The 18,791-nt window shown below is 40.1% G+C and overlaps 1 protein-coding gene across 1 annotated transcript in view; it reads left to right on the top strand.

The window, feature by feature from the left end:
* snd1 (staphylococcal nuclease and tudor domain containing 1) overlaps window positions 1–18,791 on the top strand; it is a 245,358-nt gene that overhangs the window by 137,731 nt on the left and 88,836 nt on the right. The window contains exon 17 of the mRNA XM_042511217.1: window positions 14,150–14,338. Within this exon, the coding sequence (XP_042367151.1) occupies window positions 14,150–14,338 (189 nt within the window). The remainder of the gene's footprint in view (window positions 1–14,149; window positions 14,339–18,791) is intronic.

The following is an 18,791-nucleotide window of genomic DNA, read 5'->3' as shown; positions in this document are numbered from 1 at the left end:
TGATATAGTATTGTATTGTTTGAATCTGCTTTCATCCATCCACAACACTTCCAAACGAAGCAGGGGGATGAGGGGAAACTAGACCCAGTCCATTTAGGAAACTGGAAAAGTATACTATTTCATACCATTGGCGCAGCTTGTAATGTGTTACATTCTGTTATAGAGCGTCTTTGGTTACGCCTAAGTGTTGTGACTTGCTCACCGAAGTTACATTGTGAAGGAACAGGCATTTTTGGCAAGACAGTGCACTGTCTAAATGAAGCTGAAGTTGTTATTTTAAGGTTAAAAAGCTGCATAATGTTGTTTTAATAAAAAATTAAAGTCATGGAGGAATTGTCCATAAAAGCTCCCCAACTCATCCAGCTTTCTTAAAATACTTCAAATTTAGCCAAAGACGTCTTTGTTTTGCCTTGTTATGAAAGCAAAATGGCATCAGAGTTGTCTTAAAAACAGAAACAAAGGAATCACCATGGTAAACGTCAATACATTTGGCAGTAACAGTTGCGTTTATGCCTGTTGGAGATGGCCTCATGCAGTGGCTCCATACTGGTCCAGTTACAGGGTCCAGATTTCTCCTTAGGGATTAGTTCAAGGTTGACACATTTGATAAATTACCACACACTCAGTTAGACTTAAATTGTAAACACGTTGGCTCAGGACACAAAGAAATAAAACATATTGCTAGAATAACAAACAGCTCTTCAAAGTAAAACCTCTTTGCTAAAAATTCACTGAACTACACAATAAAGTGTGTTTTTTTTACAAACATGACGTTCACAAACCACTTGCGGTCCATTCAGAATGGTTCTGTGACCTACTTTTTGGGCCGCAACTCGCCAATTGGGAACCACTGGCCCAATGTATCATGGGTCAGCATCTCGGCTCTTACTAAAGAGGACCACAGCTAATTTCTCATATCATTTTCTGCTGCTGGCGCCTTTTCCCTGCAGTTCCCCCATGACACATGGAGCGAACATAGTTTGATCTCTGCTTGAGAGGCGAGTGATTCCAGGATATACAAACAGATTCAAAAGGACCTGCAGGTAACAATGCCAGATCATGTTGTCTACCACCTGCATTACCTGGAAGCACATCTGACTCTTTCAGCCTGCTTCTCCATCTCTCTGCCTTCACCCTCTCCACCAACTTCCCTTTATTCACCTGTTTCGTCAGAACAGCGATACAGGGCAAACATCAATTATCTATTGATAAAAGAAAAACTCATTAATGGGCAACAGGCAGGTTTAATGGTGGGGATCATGCTTGTTTGCCTGACCGTTAATGGCCCCGGCCATTAGAGAAGCCGTTTGACTTTTCCCCACCCTGCCACCGACAGACAGCAGCCTGCCACTGACAATGATGCATGGGACCCCCTCAGTCACATTGATCACCCTGGAAGTGTCTGTACACACAAAGGCCCCCTTACAAACACACTCCTGTTCAGTGTGCATGCTATTGTTCCATTGCCGCCAGCACTCACTGGATAAAACTCTTGAAAAAACAGTGTTTAATTCCTACAGGATTTTGATGTTTTTCCAATAAGAGGCTGGAGTTTGTATAACAACCAAGCTAGCCAAGTGCAACTGCTTGTCCTCAAATTAAAAAAAAAAAAAAAGGTGTACAAGCATTCAAATCCTACAAGACTGGAGGGTGCTCTAGTTAGTTTGCTGTAGTGCCAGTTGAAGATTCCCTCAGTGCAACTGCTGCCATATCTGTAGACTGTGGGTATGTGAAGATGTGCCCTTCTGTCGCCAAGTTGTTCAGACAGCCAGATTGAGACACACTTCAGCTCTGCAGAGAGCTCTCCGGACAGCAATGTCCCGCTGAGGTGAGGACAACCCTCACCTTACACCATGCTGTAAACAGAGAGCTTCCTTTTTCTGTTTTTTGAACATGAGCTTTGACCTCCATTTCTACTTATTTGTTGCTCTTAAACAATGTAAAGTTGTAAAGCAACACTTTGAGTCTCCATATAAATATTCAATAAATGGTAGATGACAGATGTGAAGTTCTAAGGCCCAAAATTGGGAAATTAGCAACATCAGTTTCAAACTTTCTACTCTTGACCGACTGTAGACATTCCATACCCATATTCTAACACCCCAGAACTGTATTATAGCGACATTTTTGGCTGGAAAATTGTAATACTGTAAGAAGTACCACATTCTAAGTTCAAAATAGCATTGTTATATACCACTGACCCCCCAGCTCACTCTTTTGGACTAATTTAACTAATTTTAGTTAAATTAGTCCAAAAGACTGAATTTATTTCACCTGTATTGTTTTTTTCACTCTTCATTCTGAAGAACTTAAGTGATTGAAATTTTTTAAAAGTATACACACGATGAGGAGGGATTTGTTTCAGTGGGTTTTGATGTGTTACACTTATTCACACAAAAGGCCCATTGTTAAGATACATATTTTTATTGTTGTTAAATCATAAATGCTGTTACAATTTTGTAACATTTTAACAAAATCCTCCAAAAGCCAAAAAAATAAATACACACACACACACACACACACACAGTGTTTTTGCTTTGGCTTCTTTTTTCTTCATAAGTAATGACTAATTACTCTTAATATTTTTTTTCTTGTGTGTATTTGAGTTGATTAAGTTACAAAACAACTGAAATACACTAAACTAATTCAAATGCTAAATAGGTGAACTTAAAGTGTAACCAGTTGTTTGAAGCTCTTGTTAAGACAAACCCTCTCACTTTTGCTCCTTTTATTTTTCTTACCATTATCTGCTTACCCTCGTCTTCAGGATGTTTTAGAAACACTCCCTCAGACGTAATGCCGAACGGCTTTCCCAGCATATTTTACAACCTCCCCTTCCTGGGCTTAACTCGATCAACATGTGACAAATAGCCGTCTGTCCTGACTCCGTGGTCCGATAGTTAATGAACCAACCTAGTTTGGAATTGGTGCCAGAGGTTTGGCCCTTGGCCTAGAGCTTAGCTGTGCTGCTAGCTCGCCAAAGCAGGGGCGGTCAATAACCCTGCACACACACACACACACACACACACACACGGGCATCCTACCGGCTTAGGATTGCCGGCGGGGAAGCTTCACCTCATCCAACCTTTTTTCATTCTAAAAGTCCCGCTGGCTTGGTGTTGCTGATATTGTAGTCCATCTCCTCCAGGTTTTTTGAATATGTTTTGTGTGGATGTTGTGATAAAGGAAATCCCATTGCGAACAAAAAATTAAAATGCCAGCAGACATACTGTTCCATATTTTATCTGCTTGAGGGAATGTTTTTAGCCTCTGACATGCCTTCTATTGTCTTTTTCTTTCGAGATCACCCAGTGTCTTTGAATAGTACACTGAAAAAGACTCACTGATTTCTCATATGTGTTTGAAAACTGAAAAATAGGTCAGTCATTTTAGCTGGTGTCAATAAAATCAGGACGAGTTTCACTACCCACATTTTACCACCGTTCGATAACCGGTGACCTCTTTCGCCCTCTCTGCCCCTCGTTCCCTTTTTGTATTGGGGGCTGCACGGGTCATGTTCGCCTCTCTTTAATACTCGCTGCATCTGTTCTCCCCATGTGAGGATTTTTTTTTTAAATTACAAGCCCCATTAACACACTATTTACATCCCTGCCTGATCTATGCCATTAAGGGATCAATAGCAGTTTGTTTAATTCATTCATTTATTCTCTTTCTCTCTCTTTACCTCCCTGTATCTCTCTCACAGTTTTTTTAATTTTTTTTTTATAAGTGATCTATATTTATAGATTTCTCCCAGAACCGACTGGTCTTTTCCTCTCTTGATTCAACCGCAATGACATGCGAATGCATTAAGCCATTTTGCATGCCTGGTGTGAGGTAAAGCACTTGAGAACGACAGGTCTTTTGTTAGTCAGGTTTCTTTATTAGTGTTACGTGAATGTAACTACACATGAAAAATCCACTGGCTAGTTTGTATCTGAGGGATATGCCCCCGTTTTCTGGCCGTGCTGTGCTACCCGGTTCCATTAACAGCAGTTTATGGACCTTAGTAATGGACATGCACTATTGATAACGGGCTGTGGGAAGATTTTTAGAGGGTGACACGCAGTGGCAGTGCATGTGGCCAATGTGTGTGTGTGTGTTTCAGACCGAATGACAGCACTCTTGACTTCTACGTAAACAGCTTCTGGGTGTTTACTTTTTAGCAGCTTGTCATTTTTTCTTATCTTTCCTCATTTTGTGAGCAAAGATTACCCAGACACACACATTAGGATGCCGCCTCATTTTCTTCCTGGTTAACACTGTCCACGCTGTCAGTGCCCTTAAAAAAAATTTATAAAGCAACAGCGGTACCGAGATGTTATTCCTGCTCTCTGGCAAGCAAACAATTACATACCTATCACCACACACACACTGCAGGATCACTTCGGAGCATAGCAAGTTCCCTTTCACATAGCTGTCATGCCTTGTAGCAACTCTGTCACACTAATAGTCTATTTATTACCTAGTGGTAGTTGTCTGTTATTTATTTTGCTCCCTGCTCATCCGTCGTCCTGGACAGTTCGATTCAGTTTGCAATTTAGCTTTGACTAATTATTTCCGCTCACCTTCAAGAGATATTGATTTTTGGTCGAAAATTGATCAAAGGCGCGGACGTACGTCTTGCTTGGGGGTACAAATGTATCATTGAAAGGAACTCTGTGTGTCCACTTAGAAAAAAAATGATTAATTTAAGCCAGCACGAAGGGCAATATTGAGAGATGATGGACTTTTGTTGGATGGGGCCGTTCATACCCCCAAATGGAGTTTTCACGCAAGACTGGTCTCCGAGCAGCGAGGCTGACCCGTCAGCGCTCAGCTTTTTCTGCTCAAATCCACATGTGCTCATGAAAAGGACAAGCCGTCCTTTTCATGCAACATTCATGACTCTGAATTAAGTGTCCAGAGCCATTGATTTTTTTAAGTGAACAGGGAAGGCCAAGAATTTGAATTAAGGTATAAAGACTATCTGATTGCTCTCCTCCTTTTTTTTTTTCTCCTGTTCTCCCCACTTTGCACCTCAGTCTAAGACTTAGGATCAGTCATTGCGTAGAGGAGGTTTGATCTCTTTTCCCCAGCACAGAAAGAAGCACATACACACGTACGCTGCACACCTCCACATCACTCCTTCAATCTTCTCCAAGGCTCACTTTGATGAATGGCTTATTCTGCTGGATGAGCAAAGGGCTGTAGGTGGGAGTGACTCGAGAATCTTTCTTTTTATTTTTGACCTTTTTTTTTTTGTCTGTCTATCTGCGTGTCTTATTTGTTTTCTCTGAGTCATGGTGATGAGTGAGATGAGTAGATAGTATGACGAAGATGGAGAGAAATAAAGCTGACGCTGGTAGTCTCGGTTACAAGTTACTGTGGCCTCCACTTACATACTCATATCCGTCAAGTGCGCTGATATACGATACATTTACGCACATCCAGAATAATTAATGCAATGAACACTAATGTAATAGTACTTTTCCAATTTTCAACCAACTTTGTATCATAACAATGCTGGAAGTCTGTTTAAATGAAATGTGGTATACACACCTCCAATTACCAGTATTATGGATTTAAAATAATACCACAATATTTTAAGGCTATATCGTGATATATGATCTATATCTCAGTTTTTTTTAAATGTCCTTTAAACCAATGTTAACTACTAAAATACTAAATTATTGAATGAACTACATTTATAATAAAATTGACTAAAGTAGCTACTGTTTTATAATAAAGCTGAATACACTACTTTTATAATAATAAAATACAGTTATTAGGAGGTTACTTTTATAATGGAAGTATTGTAATAATTAAATAAATCAGAGCAGGAGCTGTGGTGCTTTTATTTTGAAGGACCTGGCTGGTCCTTGGCTGGAGGTGTTTATGTATTTGCTGTGGACTTGAAGCCTCCGGTCAACAGTTGGATGTTAGTATTAGCAGACAGTGAAACAGATACCGAAGTACCTTTAACTGTCAGGATTCATCCACTGCGAGCTGAAAACAAAAAAAAAACCTGCTCTCAAGTTCATACCTTGCAAAAACTTCCAAGTTGCACTGGTTCTCCGTGGTCACAAAATGTGACTGAACAGTCATAATCAGAGCTCTGCCAATACAAGGCACATGCCTCACCTGCTCACACCACAGCCACTTAAGTTAGACTGTTACTGCAGCGCTGTTAAACTAGCTGATTAATTCACTGTAAGCTGGAAACAAACCAGCACCTCTCCAGTTCATATATTAATAGTATTTTGCAGTAGTGCTCCATGGTAGCAAAATGTTATGGTCTGGAGCCCGACAAAAGCCCTGCTTTGTGTGTGTGTGTGTGTGTGTGTTTCCGTGAGAGGCAGAGAGCTGCAGAAGAGAGCGAGAGAACTGAACCGCATTGTTTGCCTGCCATATTGTTTCCTGTGTCAAAGCTCATATTATGCATCCACCAGCAGGAGTGTTAATTGGTGCGGTGTGGCGCAGTGCCTTCTGGTAATTGTAGGTTTTCTACCCCTTGAATGAAAGCGATTGCGGCAGCACTTTTTATCTGTTTTCTCTGGTCATTTAGCACCAATCTCAAATATGTTTGTCTTTTCACTGCATAGACAGCCTAGTTTTAAGTAAAGACCATCTTTCCAGCAGTGAAGCACTTCTTTAATCCCTTAACACTTAAATACACTAATGAAGGCACAAACACGCCCACATAAATATGATCTCCTGCATCATTTGACTTGCTGCTTAAAAACTATTGATATTTTCGCTTTGATTTGATTTTATGCACACAGGGCTCACAGAGACTTGAGAGAGCCAAGCTAAGTGGAGTACAGTAGCCATAAAAGCAGCCGCCTCCTTGTTGCTTAATGAGAATGAATGAAGACATGCCAAAACGTCTCCACCTGCCAGTCTGTTTTCCTGGTGTTCACTGCTTGCATCTGCACATTGCAAGGTTGACAGTATCTACACACACACACACACACACACACACACACACACACACACACACACACACACACACTTTCTCACACTACTCACTCACACGCCAGCAGCCTGTAGTACACTCTGAACAAATGCTATGCTTGCCCCCGTCTCTGCCTTTAAACTTTTACGACCAGGACTGGTAATTTGACTCATGCAAACTTAAATCTCTATGGTGATAACTGTGATCTCAGTAATTGGAATATGCAGTAAAACTCAGATTTAAATAGCAGCAGAGTTACCGTCAGCGATGATTGAAAACGCTGACTGACAGGTTAATGTCCTCTGTGCTTTGCATTATGTATATAGCCTGCTTCTTTTTACTCTACAAGAGGATGCAAAACACATAATATATGCATAAAGCAATACTTGAATTGGGCTTCTAACTTGTGTGCCAGGTTGGACCTCATTAGGGTCTTGGAATGGGTTGGACATGTGAGTGGACACACTCTGTTCTCTGTAACCTTTTTTATTTACTGTATGTAGAAGGGTTTCCATTGCTTGCCAATTTTTAGACTGCCAGCTCTCCATGTTCTTTAATTTCTTTTAGTGCAGGGTTTGGCTCTGACATGGTGTGTTACTTACGTCTTTTTATGACTCTGTGCTGGCAACGCCTGTAGACAGAGGGATTATATGCGAGATTTGACATGTTGTTTCTCAGAAAAGCCTTGAAAGAATTTCTTCATATTTGGCACAAACGTCCACTTGGACTCCACAGTGAACTGATTAGAATTTGGTGGTCAAATGTCAAGGTTATTGTGACGTCATGTCTGTCCCATTTTCATGAATTACAAAATCTTGAGGAATTGCAACTTGGGCACAAACATCCACTTAGTATCCAAAATGAACTGATTTAAGCTTGGTTCTCAAAATCATGTCATTTTTGACCAAAAAAAACACTAATTGATACAAAATTTTACAAAAATATTTAATTGGATAACATGTTGGAGTATCATAATGTTTTACATAATTACTCTTTGGCCATTGCTCAGCAGCATAACTCAGGAACAGAACGGGAGACATTTGTTAGGAAACTGAATTGTTGACACTCATCTTTGGTGCGGACCTGTGCTAGTTGTATAGATCTTTTGCGCTGCTGTGTTGAGGATGCGTGTGAAACATCCTCGTTTTAGAATTTGTAGCTTCTTTTCAGCAACATTCATATTTGAAGTATCGTCAACTTTCATTGCTTCATGTTGTGCTCCGTCCTGTTCCTCTGGTAGTCCACCACAGGCTCTTGCTTATATTGAGTACAGGTGATTGTTGTTGCACCAAGTGACAAAGCTCTTTGCAGTACTCTGTAAAAATGGTCTCTAATTTAATACAGCATGTTTGTTTGTAATGTAATGGCAAAAAAAATACATGCAATACCTTTTACTTCAGTTCCTTCAAAGTCTTCACTACATATATAAGTCTGGGCAGACATAGATGCAAACTGCGCTTGCATACAACCGCGAGGTGGCTCATTTTTTTTTTTGTTCTCTTTCAAACAGCTAAGTGAATTAAATCTGCTGCAGTTTTAAAACATGCCCTCGGGCCAGGTTTCACTTCAATGGTAGCAAATAGCTTTGTCTTTTGTACTTGTGAATGACTGCACATGTGTATGTGCTAGCACGCACACGCGCATGGCTTAGTGTGTATGCGTATTTCGCCTTTTTCCTCTTTTCCGTCCACTGTGTCGACACAATCCCAGCGTTTATGAGATTACCAGAGCCCATTTGTGTTCCGGCGGGAGCCATTTTGGCTCGGAGGAAGCCTCCGCTGGGAACCATCTGGGCTCTACTCAAAGCAGTTTCCACTCCGCCTTCCCTGTCCTTTCCACATTGTGACCAAAGCTATTTACTTTAAAGGGACGAGGAATTCAAATTCCACGGGTTTGTATTTATAAAACTCTGGAATTCAGCCTTCAGATCTTCAGTAGCTCCTGACACCTGGTGTGGCATGTTTCTCCAAGCAAATCAGGGAAACAGTGAGAAAATTATGTAGGAGAAATTTCTCATGGGTTGCAGTAATGCCAAACTAAGAATATAATATCAAAAATATGGCAAATCCTGGTTATAACTCAAAAACTACAACATCATAGATTAAAGTAATGTATTAAAAAAATTCAAAAGTGCAAAAAACAAACAATCATATCAAAGAAATGATTAAAAACAAAAAAAGTGATAAAGGAATCATAAAGACAGAAAAAACTCTATTTATTATCACTCTATTTTTCATATTAAGTGCGACATATTTTCCTAACACAAGTATTACTCTGCAATCCTGCCATGGATTTATAGCCTCTCCAAGTTGATTTAATTCTGCCAATGGAAAACTGGGCCTCTGCTCTCTTTTTATGAATTAATTTGTCCTTCTTAATTTCACATTTGACCTCTCTGTTAGCCTCTTTCATCTCTTCCTCGCTGCCCAGTGAGATGCCAGGATTTTTTATTTTAGTTAATGGTGCTTCCAAGAGCCTGGTCACCCAAGGTTTATAATTTACATATATGTTTGACTTAAAGGGGAATACAGTCTAAATTATGAATTCCAATATAGTATTTCCATGGCCGAGGAAAGTTGAATTAATATTTGTGAACACGAGCTACCCTCTCTCAAAGCCAGAAACCAGAGAAGTCTCAAACTTGTGATTTCATCTCTGGAAGTCTGGAACTGCCCCATAGACAGAATATTGGAGCCTGATTTTGTGGATCCACTGCATGTTTTGTTTTCTTTTTTATATACTCAAATAAACTTTATTGAATTGTAGTGTTCACATTTCTGAACCAGAAAATGTACCTGTATACTCTTAGTGTCATCTAGAACATCTTTCTTAATTAACTGTGGAGCAGCTCCAAAAGTCAGCCCCATGACTTCACAAGTTTGAATTTTAGCACTCTAACTTTTGGATTTGGGAGAGTGTTGTTCATAATTACTATTTTTTTTTCTACTGTCTTAGATTATAGGAATAACATATATGAAACTTGAAAAATGGTAAAGATTCCCCAAGTCTGGGTATAAAACTTCCCCTACAAAGATATGACGTGTATTTCACAGATTTTGTGTCGATATTGCTACTGTTTGCCAATCATGTACTTCACCATATGTATATATCTGACATTAGGCCTTTTAGTTATTATTAATGCTGTGTGCAGTCACGCCACCCCCTCTAGTCATACTGTGCCATTGTCAGTAGCAGGCTAATTTTCTTTCCATAAGGCTGGCAGTATGTGGTAAATGACACTTCCCCTTTAAGTGGTCTGGGGAAAACCCAGACTCATTTGTTTAACTGTGATCGAAACGATTCTGTGTTTCCAATAATTTAACCTAAACACTTCCCTCCCCGTAGCGTATCTGTACCTCTTTCTCTCTGTTGTCATCTCTGGAAGTCACATGTTTACGTCTGACCCCATTAAGGCATGATTGATCTGATTTGTCCTGCTGTGCGTTTCACATTTATCTCGTTGCCAAAGGTGAATTATACTGTCTTAGAGCAAACATATGGGTGTACAGGAAAGGGATCGGAGTGAAACATTATGTCCTTGACCTCAAAAAAGCTGTCTTCACCCAAACTGAAATCCCTGGAGTGATTTGGAGAGCTTTTTCTCTTTTTGAGAAGGATTGTAAATTATCAGCAACATGGAAGCAAACAGGCAAACGGGGCATTTTTCAAGTGATCCATGATTTTCTTTTAATGCTATGACTTTTTTTTTTTGTCTGTGACTTTGTGCTGCAGATTGTCAGCTAATGAATGATTGTTAGACCTCACCTGCCAAGCAAAAGGCTGATCAGACTAAAAATGGGCAATCAGAAGTTTTTCGCTCACTTGTCAAAGCCAGCTAGAATTATCTCCGTATCTCTCACTCGCTTGCCATGGTTACAATAGATTTCACTTTGGGAGCTTTCAGTGTGCAGATTTTATTGTTCTAATTTTCGCATAAAAATTTTATAACACCTCGTCGAGTGGATTTAGTCCGGAAGATGAGCTTTCTATTTTCCCTCCAAATTGGCATTTTTCCCAGCTAGTGTGTGAGTGTTGTGTTAAGTTGTCAGTGTTGTTTTATTTTTGTTTTGCATTCGCTGCCTCAGTGGTGGTAGTGGGTGACAGTTAAGTTGGTTCTAGCCATTCCAGCCTTTTTTTTTTTTTTTCTCCAGCACTCGCCCACTTTGACATTCGGGTGCTCGGAGGACCAGTGCTGCTCTAATAGCCTAGTTATGTAACCACTTCTGCACTTAGAGACAAAGGGAGATAAAATGGGGTGAGTATCTGAGATAGCAGAGAGGAAAAGAGAGGGAGAGTAAGAAAAAGCAGATTATGCAGGGGCAGATGAGGTATGAGTGAACTTAGATTGTATCACGGTCAGGACCTGGGAGGGTAGACAAATGTCCTGGCTGCTCTTTTTTATGTCCTGTCCTAGAGCCTGGTACCTTTTAACATGTTAGAGAAAAGTAGTAATTATTATTACTAAGGTTATTATTTGATAGAAAACAACCGTTTTTATAAATGGCATAAGCTATGGGACCCAGCCATGGCTGGAGGCATTAAGTGTCAGGTTGTTTATGTGTACATCCCAGTCTCATAACTGAGATATCTCAAGAATGCTTTGAGGGAATTTCTTCAAATTTAGCACAAATGTCCATTTGGGCTTTAAGATGAGCTGATTAGATTTTGGTGGTCAAAGGTCACTGTGACTGTGAGCTTGTCCATCTCATTCTTGTAAGTGCAATATCTAGATTTTGACAGTCAAAAGTCAAGGTCATTGTCAAAATTGTTTAGATGTTGGTGGTCAAAAGTCACTGTGACCTGTCTCCTTCTAATGAACACAATATCTAAAGAAAGCCTTGAAGGAGTTTTCTCAAATTTAGCACAAATGTCCACTTGGACTCGGTGGTCATAGGCCAAATGTTAAGCCAATTGGCTATAACACAACAATTCATATTCTAGTTATAAAAACTTTTCAAAGGTCTAAAAAGTTAAATGTCATCCTTAACCTTAACAATGCTCTACAAAAACAATTCACTGGCCATTACTTAATGTGATAACTCAGGAACAAAAGGGGAAACATTTGAATTGGTGACACTAATCTTGGGTGTCCAACTTTTACCTGTGCTGATTGTATGGATCTTCTGTTCTGCCGGGGGAAAGATGTGTGGGGTATCCATGTTTTCGTAGACATGGATGCAAACTGTAGATGTAACCAGATGGGTTTTGCGTCTTTGAGTACCTAGATAAGAGCTATATAAGTCCTATCTATCCATTATTGCATTAATATGCCACTTAAACAAGTGTTGTTAAACAGAACCCTGTAGACCTTTTAGTCATTTTCCACACTGCTGATGGCTCAATCTAAGCTGGATCCAGAAAATGGAAATATATTGTATATATGTCGCTGCTATATGCCGAGGTTGTCAGTTTTGAGCTTAATAATAGAACCGATTATGCATTCATTAATGAAAGCTTTTTACTTTAGTTGAGAACAAGGCAGAGCAGTTTACAAACTTAATTCCCCTCAGATTTCCCTTGTGGCTGCAGGGCTAAGCAGCCCCGAGTCTTAATCGCTTGACTTCCCCCTATCTCTTCAGCACACCTGCCCTCTCACTTTCTCGCTGACTGAGGCTTTAGAGTAGGAAAAAAAATCGATTGATTTTTTTTTTTTCTCCTCTCCTTTCCTCGGTCGTCCATCACTTATGAAACAAAATGCAATGAATAGATAATTAGCCTGAATAGGCAGAATTTGGTTATAGTCCATCGTGGGAAATGTTGGGAGATTTTTCCTACTTTGTCAGCAGGGTGAGCCATTTCAGTGCCCTCATTTGTTAACTTAAGGGAATTGCAACTTCGCTGTCACTAATTGCAAATGATTTACATTACAAAAAAAGTAGGATGGCAATATTTAGAGTCTTAATTAAGGTTGAAGTGCATACACAACACTAATTTAAAGCCACTCATGCTGTTTGTGCAGGCCCAGGGGTTTCTACACTTAAGAGCTTAAGTGTTTGCAAATTGACACTACGCATGGTGCATGGGGTGATATTAAAATTTCATGTCATGATTATTCTGGCTGAAATAATTGCAATTTATGATATTATTGCAACTATCATCAACATATGTTTAACTCTTAAAACTGCAATAAAACATACTGGGGATGGGGATATTTCTTTTTTGGTAATTTTTTGAAAAACTATCTTTAAAAGACAGGCTTTTTTTAATACCTGCAATGGTGTCATATCTTTCCATGTTAGGGTTGAGCTGAATATTTGGATGAACTGGGTAAAACTATACAGATAATGTACTTTTTACAAGCACAAGTGTGAGTACAATATCAGTACTCAATTCTGAGACTGTTATGTAGATTGTTTTCTAATAAATGATTAATATAGCATATTCTGATCAACCCATATCCATTTCGGTCTCAAAATTACATTATTTAGGCCACACCCACTACTGGTTCAAGTCACAACCATTTCTGATTAAGCCCAGTCCATTTTTATTAGAGGTACAGGTAATTTTGTTGGTTAAGAAGATAAAAATGCAGATACAGATTATAGTGTACTCGCTCATCCCTGTTTGATATGAAATATGAAAGTGATCGATTTAGATCTGTTGTGTTTTTAGAGGTTGATGTGAATGAAGCCTGTTTTTTGGAAAGTCTCTTTTATTGTTGGTTGCCCAGCAGTCTCTTTTGGGAGCTGTTACACAAAATGTTCACAACTATCTCGATAATGGAAATTTATCACAATCAAATTTTTTTTAACCCAATCCACAATAAAATAGACATTGTCCCATCTCTAATTGACACAGAAGTGACTTCTTTTAAAAACTGACGCTAGTGCTTAATTGAAAATGTCAAGGAAGATGTGCACTAAGACAAGAGGCTACTAGGAGTTTGTGTACAAACAAATGTGTGCCATGCTGACCAAAGCCAGATGCCACTGATTGGGAAATCCGCAACAGACAAATGAAACACGATCTGTGTGTTTGTGTGTGTGTGTGTGTGTGTGTGTGCATGCGCGCTACCTAATCAATACAGAGCTCACGGGCCTCAATTGATGTGTCTATTTAAAAACAGTGGTGTCTCCTCACAGGGCACCCCCCACCCTCCACATTCACTTCATTGCTGTAATTGAATCTCAAACCTAATCTCAGACACAGAACATTAACTCGTCCTCTTTTCTTCCTCCGCTCCCTCCCCTCCTCTCTGTTCTTCTCTTCCAGGTGGAAGTTGAAGTGGAGAGCATGGACAAAGCAGGGAACTTCATTGGCTGGCTGCACATCGAGGGTGTGAATCTGTCAGTGGCCCTGGTAGAAAACGCTCTGTCCAAGGTCCACTTTACAGCAGAGCGCAGCGCCTACTACAAAACCTTGGTCTCAGCAGAGGAGGTGTGCCGACAGAGGAAAGAGAAGGTAGGTCTCATTCAGATGCTGCAAGCGCTGCACCTTCGCTACATCCTATTTAAACTATCAAAGTGATGACTACACTGCCAACTGACATAAAACTGTCCTCATAAAGGGGTGTAACAAGCACCTGGATGTATTTATGCACAATCATGAAAGGAAGAATCACACCTACCTTGTGATTCAAACCCAATTTACAGGAGTGAAACATCCCCCAAACCAAACAGCCAAAACTATGTCCAAAGAAAAGAGATGGTACCGGTGTAGATGAAATTAAAGCACTGTTTGGTAAATCTGTAGTGTGAAAACATTTTTTCGATGGCTCAGACTAGGGTTCAAACAGATTATTGAACTGGCCGATATTTGTCATTTTGCCGATTATCTGTATCAGCATTTTATTGTAATGATTGCAGATAAAATAAATTAACATAAAGTGCAGTGAATGTCAGCAGGGTAGGAACTTTTAATTTGTAAAACCTTGGGAAGCTTTTTTTTTTTTAATTAATTTTCAATTTAAATTTTCACTTGACTTTATAAAAGAAAGTTGCTGGGAATTTGCTGTGCATGATATCAAATGTTTCAGTTTGGATTTACCATTTGCTGAAGGCATTTAAACAAACTTTAGTATCGAAGTTTGTTATATTCCAAACTCTAAATATTGACAGAAGGATTTTTCATTTTTATTGTAAGTGCATATTGGTTCCAAAACCAATATCTGTTGACCCCTAGTTCAGAATTTCGGACCGCTTACAGGACGTTTTGGCAGGCTATTGTCGTGTGAAAAGAATAGTGTATACCACCTCAGTGCGTAATGTGCGTGTGGTTTAGCATTAGAGCGAGTGATGGAGACTGTGCTCAGATCAGACAGGTGTTGGGGATCGGATATATTGAAATCATATTGATATATTGCCCTGCCCTATGCTCTATAGAAAGACTAAATTGTGCCACCACAACCAGCAGCCTGGGTTGCCGGATAAGGATGTATTTTGCTGCCTTTCACATCCCAGATCAATGGTGTCCCAGGTGAAGCTGCCTGAGGACATATTTTGTCTGTGCTGCACGAAACTGGCTCAGGTCTGTGTTTGGTCCATTCTTTGCAAGCTGCACTATAAGCCAGCTCTGTTCCACCTTCAGCGGCAGTTTATTAGCAGAGGTAAAGATGCAGTAAACAGGAAGACCAGAACTGGAGGGAGAAAACATAAAGAGAAACAGTCTTCTAGGCAACCAGAAGCTTTTCTTGGCAACACTTAACTAGGGATGGGCGAAAAGTAATATCACAATATTTCAGGATATTTTTTGGATAAGGAAATTCTTGACGATATGACGAAAAGAGAGACTATTGGATTAATGATTTCAAACATAACATAAAATTGCAACTGTTATGGTTGTATATGTCAACATAAATGTAACAGTTTGACTTCAGATATTCAGTAAAAACTAAACAAAAATGATCTGTTAGTCCTTTGATCGGGTTCTCTTCTTCGAAATCGATCAAAAAAGACACATCTAAGCGAATGCCAAATACAAAAAAAAAGTCTTAGGTCTATAAATGACACATGTATAAATTCCTGAGTTGTTTTCTTCATTATCAAAATGATTTTTTTAATATAATATTAAAATTATACTGGTATTATCTTGGATAAGGCACTCCCCTGCATCCAACTGTTGTCACTTGTGAACTTCCACACTCTGCCATTGTCAAAGTCAAAGCCCATGCCCCTTACCAGCCTGACAGCCCATAAGGGCAGGTTGTTCCGTCACTTTTGGCTTCCATTGATAAAAAACTGAGATTTAATACCACACCAGAAAGCATGTACCTATACGATGGTAATATCTCAAGCATGCCACGCCTTTAGTTAAAGCCACAATAATGTAGAAATGCTCCATCTGGGGTTGAGAATAGTCACATATTTTCCCGTTATCACTGAAGCTTCCTTTCCTCAATGGGAATCCTTTGATGGATGGAGGCCTCGCTCACACTGATCCTGATCTCGCCCTGCATTTTCATTATGGCTCCACGAGTCACCCCTGCCAGATGCATGAAGTGCCCGGCCAGCTGTCATCCTTGCTCTCTTTCTCTCCGTCTGTGTAACGTATTTCTTTTTGATCTCTCTTCCATTCTCTCTCTCTCTTCCACTCACTTCTACCTATTTGGGTCCTTTAGGAGACACAAATGCCTCTTCTGCCCATATAAATGTGATGTATTGCCAGAGCTGAGAAGGGGCTGTGTTCTTGTTCTCTTCTCTGAATCTGTCATTCTTATAGTTGGCGTGTCCGCCTTTTTTCATGGTTCCCGCAGATCCTTAAAAGTCTTTATATCCAGTAACCTAAAAATAAGGCCTTAATTTGCATTAAAAAGTCTTAAATCAATCTTTCAAAAGTATGAAAAATGCTCAGACACTGGAGATGGGATTTTTATGAATCTTTTTTTCTCAAAATGATAGGTCATTTTTAAAAAGGATTAATTTACTGAATGTCTCTTGCATTAACGTCACCAAAGTCGTGTTTTATGTAACAATAAATATTTAAGAAATGAAATAAAATTCCACCTAATCTTAAAGATCCTTAAATCCCATTTGCTTTAAGATTTAGGAACCCTGTTCTTGCTTACAGATGCTCCCCATATGTGTGTTTTTTTTTTACTTAAACATCTTAAGAGTGGTATGCAGGTGAACACTTTCTCTGGATTCACACACACACAAAAAAGAGGAAATCTTGCCAGCGATGTGAGCAAACCGACCCCTGCCATGTTAAATCTAACCGCAGCAAGACGCCCCGTTCCTGGCACCTCTGATGACAATTTCGCTACCGGTTTCCGAGCCCGTTTTTACAGCGTCGAGACAGATTGACTTTCACCACAAGGTTTTGACTTGAGCCAACCTGAGTGCGGACAGGGGCCGAGAGGAAAAGGCGACAGAACGGCGGCCTGAGCAGACCAGACAGACAGTGATTATGTTTGATGTTAGTTTGCCACGGGCACCGGTGCACAGATCAACCGCAGCCTGATTTGTTTGTGTGTGTGTGTGTATGTAGTGGAGAGTGTGTTACTGGAGCACAGGGAAGTTTGTGCGTGTGGATGCATCGTATGCAACTTGAAGGCAGATGAGGTGGGACGCGGTGTTCTAATTAACCCGTAGAGACCATCTCGAGAAAAGTTGAGAGCTTGGCAATTTTTTTCCCATCGTTCTCTTTTGAAGTCGCGGCCGGTCTTTGTCTGCGTGTAGGCTGAGGCTAGGTAGGGCAGATTGCATCTCCTCCCACCTCTCTCCCTCTCTTCCTCTCTTCTCATTGCCTTCTCTTTATTGGCCCTACGGCTGTGGATATGGAAGACATCAGTGGTACTGCTGTGTCAGGCGTCCCTACGAGAAAACAAGGCTGTCGTAATGAAGTGGACTCAGAGGGTGTGTGTACGCACTCATTAAAGAAAACTTTGCGTTGGTGGTCCAGCAGGGACCTGGTACAACAAGAGGGGATTGGAGGCTTTCTGCAGTAGCATCCTGAACCAAAACTGCTTAGTTCGAGTGACTTAAGTGAATATGAGTTTTTGCTACAATGAGACCAATGGGACAAAGTGATTGTGTTCTAAATGAAGCAATCCAAAGGGTCTGAAGAAGAGCCTTTTCTAGAGCTCAGCACATTTTGATCGTGTGCATCAGCATCTCTTGAAACAGTATTTGGAACAGAGAACTCAAGTTGGGCCTGTGCACATTCCTAAATCTGTTTCCCCGTTACATTTATTTGCGGCGAAGCTATTGTTTACTCAAATCTCTGTAAAGCGTGTCACCCCGTCAGAACCTATTGTCATGCTTTCAGTGCTAACATTTAGCAGATTCAGCTACAAGACAAACCCAGGACTGCGTATTAACTTATTTTATGTTGTTTTAACAATGTTGGCAAGCAATGCTCATGCCCTTCTCTTAAATCTCTTGTCTGGTTTTGCAAAGCATTCTTGTTTGTGTGTGTGTGTGTGTGTGTGTGTGTATATATACGTATGCTCGGAGGGGTAGGAAAAAAACAAATTCTTGCTTACCAGGCATCTCTGTAAACAAGACTTGTTGCAAAAACACTGCATTTTGTCTTTGTAATACGAGACGGCTCATTGCAGCGATTCACATGATGTTCCAGTATTCCCATGCTGCAGCTGAGTGAAATAAATTTGACAAGATAGCAGCAGTTTGGCTCAAAGTGGATTGGGAGAAGGGATTTCCACCGCAGAGACACTGGCTGTACCTTCCATTTAAGTTCCCTCAAGACTCAAACAGGTGTGATTTGTCAATATTTGCTCGTGCCTCAAGGGACTTCTTTTAAAATTCAGAAAAAAATAAAGTAAAAATAATGAAATGAAATAGAACGAGGAGGTGTAATGAGGGGGAAATCAATTTACTCTCCCAGAAGCTGTTTGTTCTTGCCTGCACGTCAGAGCTTTCAGCTGTCCTCCAGTGTTTGATGCATGCATTATTTT

The sequence above is a fragment of the Plectropomus leopardus genome, chromosome 22, assembly GCF_008729295.1.
Source record: "Plectropomus leopardus isolate mb chromosome 22, YSFRI_Pleo_2.0, whole genome shotgun sequence".
In the NCBI taxonomy this organism is placed as follows: domain Eukaryota; kingdom Metazoa; phylum Chordata; class Actinopteri; order Perciformes; family Serranidae; genus Plectropomus; species Plectropomus leopardus.
The sequence above is the reverse complement of the archived record's forward strand: the minus strand, read 5'-3'. Positions and strand labels throughout refer to the sequence as shown.